Source organism: Lactuca saligna, chromosome 9 (assembly GCF_052625555.1).
Source record: "Lactuca saligna cultivar CGN05327 chromosome 9, ASM5262555v1, whole genome shotgun sequence".
Lineage (NCBI taxonomy): Eukaryota > Viridiplantae > Streptophyta > Magnoliopsida > Asterales > Asteraceae > Lactuca > Lactuca saligna.
The window spans coordinates 29,692,521-29,697,319 of record NC_136425.1 but is presented as its reverse complement, the minus strand read 5'-3'; the positions used below and the strand labels follow the sequence as shown (position 1 = coordinate 29,697,319).

Here is a 4,799-nt window from a genome sequence, read left to right as displayed (position 1 = left end):
GTTACCTATTTACATCTACGCGTGCTATAATAAAATAGATGGATTGTAATTACTAATGATCAACTATTTGTAATTTATACAATAGACAGGATCTAATTGTATTCTACTTGTTAAAAAAATACCATTTGATCTCCCGCATATGATATGTTTTGTACACTTTTATACTAGCAACCACATTGTAGTCATTAGTATAAGTCGTATATACTTTGGCAATATATAAACTTTTACACTTCCAAAAAATTGTAAGTTAACATTCAAACAAGTGGAGGCTTGATGACAATCTTTGATATTTTTTCATTGTCGAAATATATAAGCATAAAGAAGCTCATTCCACACATCAGGCACACCAGGAAGACACCAATGTATACAATCTGAATAACTACTAGGGTTTGATAATTGTTCTTCACTAAGTGTCTCCCATTGTTTTCTATAAGTTGATGGGTGTCCTTCTTTCCTGTATTCTGAAAGTTGTGTTATGTTGATGATTTCAACTTTCAAACCTCTACTTTTCAATTCATCAATGGAATTTTCAACTATTTTCATCATTTTAGGATCTGTTCCGCTACCTGCATATCCTTCTTTTGTAATCAAATTTGTCTCGTTGTAACAATTTTGGTCATTGGATGCACCCCACTCCTCGGCCCTACAATTATGAAAAAGATTGAAGGGTTGCATTATGGTCATGTAAATAAGGAATAATTGCTTTTTAAGATAACTCCATATCAACTTTCTTTCTCACTTTTAGATCATATTTTATTCACTACAAATAGGATGTAACCGATTTTGGAACAAATTCAAACAAGAACCGGATTCTGAATAATCGAAAATCGATTAAGAAGTGAACGAGAAATGAACTAAATACCACTAAATGATATTAACTAGTTCCAGTTTGTTTCTACTAAAGAGTGTGATATCTAAGAAGGTGTGTTGGAACCGGCTAGCTAGAATCGAACCTACACCGAACGAATCAAAAACAAAAAATGATGGATTGATATGACCAGGAACCGGGCAAAATACCACTAATCGGTTCCAACTGATTCAATTTTCCGACTAAAAGACTCATTCATAACTACAGCGCATTATAAATATTATCATTCAAGAGGAGATATATTAAACTTAAATAAAAACCTTGATGTGAAATTGCAATTAATAGATCCCATTTAGTCTATTTTTATACACATTTAGTGTTGTTTTTTAATATATATATATATATATATATATATATATATATATATATATATATATATATATATATATATATATATATATAGAGAGAGAGAGAGAGAGAGAGACAAAAGTTCGTTTGAGAATCAAAAAATACGTATGAATTTGAAAACTATTAATCCAAATATCATTTTTCAAAATCAAAACCACATCTAACCTATATTTAGACAAAAAAAATAACAATTTTTTTGGTTGATGGTTTTTTTTTTTTTTTTTTTTTTTTGTTATTGAGTTATATATATATATATATATATATATATATATATATATATATATATATATATATATATATATATATATATATATATATTGTCCAGTTCCGGTGATGACTCTTTTTAAATTTAGGACCCGTTAGAACACTTTAAAAAATAATTAAAAAATACAAATCATAAAATCAAGCATAATATTATATCCAGGAGAAAAAAATTAGAAAAACAATTTTGCATCATTAAAATTGAATCATGGATTATAAAAATGAACCAGGTTTCAATTTTAATGATCAAAATAAAAATTTCAATTTTTTATTCTCTCCGATATAGTATTATGCTCGATTTTATGATTTGTGTTTTTTTTAGATTTTTTTTTTTGTTTTTTTTAAGTATCCTCACGAGTTCTCACTTTAAAAAGAGTTCTCATCCGATCTTATATATAGGATCGGGTATATATATATATATATATATATATATATATATATATATATATATATATATATATAGAGAGAGAGAGAGAGAGAGAGAGAGAGAGAGAGAGAGAGAGAGAGAGAGAGAGAGAGAGAGAGAGAGAGAGAGAGACTAAGACACGTAGTTTTCAGCTATCGATTTTCTTTGGATTATTAAAATAGTTGGACCATAGGACCAGTCGCGTAATATATGTATATGGCATATAATGATGATAAAGGTTCAACAAAGTTGGATTATATTGTTACCTTTCATGAGTAGGTGACATGCTAATAAAGAACAACTGAGTCTTGGCTCGATCAACTTGAATCTCCAACCAATCTGACCATGTCTTTAAAGCCATTTCATAGCTACGAAGCATTTCCACTTCCTTATATATCCCGTTTTTATCTTCAAACGAACCCCACCTATAAAACATTAAATTTCAAATCCAGCCTTTACGTTACATATGTTAGCTACATCTAAATTGTATGTAAATTAAAGGACAACTTACTATTCTTTCTCCAACCTTGAAGACTTTATGTAAAGTAACTATTTAATAGACCTAGAATTAATTTCTAGATTGAATAATAACTTACAAGACTTTGATATGGGGTCTTCTCCACCAAAGATAGGAATTGAATACCAGTATATCAGCATCAGTCCAATACCTAGCATGTTTTTCAATAGATTGAGATCGAACAATCCTTTCTGGTAGCTTATGGTTCACTGGATCATCCGAGTTAGACTCGACTAACAATGGTGCCCAATAGAACTCAATCGATGCATTGTACCCCTGATCATTTCATACAATATTTACACAAAATTAAGGAATATATTGACAATTTTGATAACTAATATACATGAGTAACTACACAAATTTTAATTAATGATGCCTTTCAAAAAAAAAAAAAAAAAAAAAAAAAAAAAAAAAAAAGCCTCCTGACAGTAAATGTTAATCAACGTTAGAAATGTTAGCTTGATTTTCCAAACTTCTCACCCGAGGCATTCCTTGATCATCAATAAACACGAATAATATTGATTATGATTCGACATGCATGCAAAGCTTTTTTGACGAGTCCAATATATAAAACGATTATGTTAAATTTCTTACCACGGCTTTGAACGAGATTAAATTAGAACCATTGTAGTTCATGAATTTGAGGTTTGGATCCTTGATGGATGAATCTAAAAGGCAAACCATTGAAACCCATTGGCCTCTATTTAAAGAATCCCCTACAAACACCATCCTCTTATTCCTTAGCCTCTCCAACAATCTTGTTGCATTGAACCTTACATGAAAACATCAAAATCAACACGTTGCAGTTTCTAGAGCGAGAAAAAGTTAGAAAGATCATATTAAACCATTTTTAGACCATACTTGAACATGGAACAGCTGATTTACATTAATGTTCTATACTGTTTACTTGCCTGCTTGAACCATATCTTGTTTCCTGAATTCAAAGTCTCAAACTGCGGTTACCCTAAAACCTTTTGAAATAAATAATAACTTACAAAAGAAAGAATTGGTCTCACTTTGACGTTAATTAACCTCATTTCTACTGTGAAAACAAGACTCATTCCAAGGCTAATAAACTAAAGGTGAAAAGCTTCTACCTTGTGCTTATCGATGAATCATTTTTATTAATCCGACAGCAAAAGAGCTCACGCAACAACTTTAGATTTCAACTATTTCATCAATTTCCAATTGAACTCCAGTGACAGAGTTAGTGAGGTGTGTTCCCCTTCCATCGTTTGTGGTAAATTAACAAAGATCTTTAAAAATTTAATATGAATTCAATTAAAAATCTATACCCGATTTACAAAACTAGCCTCCTAGATTATTAGGAGAGAGAGAGAGAGAGAGAGAGAGAGAGAGAGAGAGGACCTTGGAAGGTCACAATGGTGAGGTTGCCATCTCCAGTTCTGATAGCTCAAATCCTCCCTTCCAAACTTGTTGCAGGCCAATTGATCCGACATGAATTTGCATTCTTTCTCTTTGTAAAGAGGGTAAGACGTGTTATCAAACACCCATTTCCCAGAAAATAAATTGCACTCTGACAATGAATCGCCTGAAAACATATCATCAACTGACGCCGGAATCATGTTAAATGTGACGTACTCTCCCGCCATATAAACTGCTCCGATGAAAAACACAGCAAAAAGAAGTGCAACAAAAACCTGAAGTATACTGAACTTTGTTGATGATCCCCATGTTATGGGAACCAAATGTTGGTTTCTCGCCACCATTGCAGTTAACCTTGATTCCGTTTGGCAAATCTTTTTCTTTCCTATGCAATTTCCAGCTTCTATATATGTAGCGTTTTCTCCCATATTTAAGTTTCTAATAGTTGGTGGGATTTAATGGATTTCATTTTTTTTTTTTTTTTTTTTTTTTAATTTTTATGATCTTTTGATTGGTGTGTTAGGAGTAGTGGCCAAGTTGGAAACCGATTGTATCTCAAGTACCTCCATGTCAAAATAATTTAATAACTATTATGGTAGGTTTGACAAAGAATATTATATTTAATTATATTTTTCAAAAAAATTCATCTTAATGGTTTTTTTTTCCCGGTCAATCTTTTATAATTTTTAATACTTGTAATTTTATAGTATTTTTGAAATAAATATTATGTACTTATTAATTTTTTATTTGTTTTAATTTTTAAAATTAAAGTTATATATTTATATATGTAAAGTATTAAATATTATATATATGATAATAAATTATAATAAATACGTTTTTTCATTTCTTATTTTAAAAGTTGTATCTTAAAAAATATTTTCTATTTACAGTTTAATTTAATTGTTAATTTTTTTTTAAATCAACCCGTGTAATACACATTCTATTACTTTAGAGAAGTCTATCAAGGAAAAAAAAACATATAAAAAGTCCATTAGTCATTAGCATATGTATAT

At 29.8% G+C, this 4,799-nt stretch overlaps 1 protein-coding gene across 2 annotated transcripts; it reads right to left on the bottom strand.

The window, feature by feature from the left end:
- Positions 1 to 270: 270 nt before the first annotated feature.
- On the bottom strand, positions 271 to 4,229 carry TBL34 (TRICHOME BIREFRINGENCE-LIKE 34). Of its 2 annotated transcripts, XM_078975922.1 has the most exons (6): positions 4,062 to 4,193; positions 3,769 to 3,970; positions 2,995 to 3,172; positions 2,480 to 2,676; positions 2,150 to 2,308; positions 271 to 643 (listed from the first exon to the last, which is right to left on the bottom strand). In XM_078975922.1, the coding sequence occupies exons 1-6, from the start codon at positions 4,093 to 4,095 to the stop codon at positions 295 to 297; spliced, it is 1,119 nt and encodes a 372-aa protein (XP_078832048.1). In that variant the 5' UTR covers positions 4,096 to 4,193; the 3' UTR covers positions 271 to 294. The 2 variants fall into 2 exon arrangements, with proteins under 2 accessions (XP_078832048.1, XP_078832047.1); XM_078975921.1 differs by having other exon boundaries at positions 3,769 to 4,229.
- Between the last annotated feature and the right edge of the window lie 570 nt (positions 4,230 to 4,799).

Bases quoted from the DNA above. Each gene is read 5' to 3' on its own strand.
- TBL34 (XM_078975921.1), bottom strand. From the start codon at position 4,214: ATGGGAGAAAACGCTACATATATAGAAGCTGGAAATTGCATAGGAAAG. The intron at 2,677-2,994 runs GTAAGAAATTTA...TGAAATGATCAG, and splicing joins TAATCTCGTTCAAAGCCGTG to GGGTACAATGCATCGATTGA. The intron at 2,309-2,479 runs GTAAGTTATTAT...AATGTTTTATAG, and splicing joins AGACCCCATATCAAAGTCTT to GTGGGGTTCGTTTGAAGATA.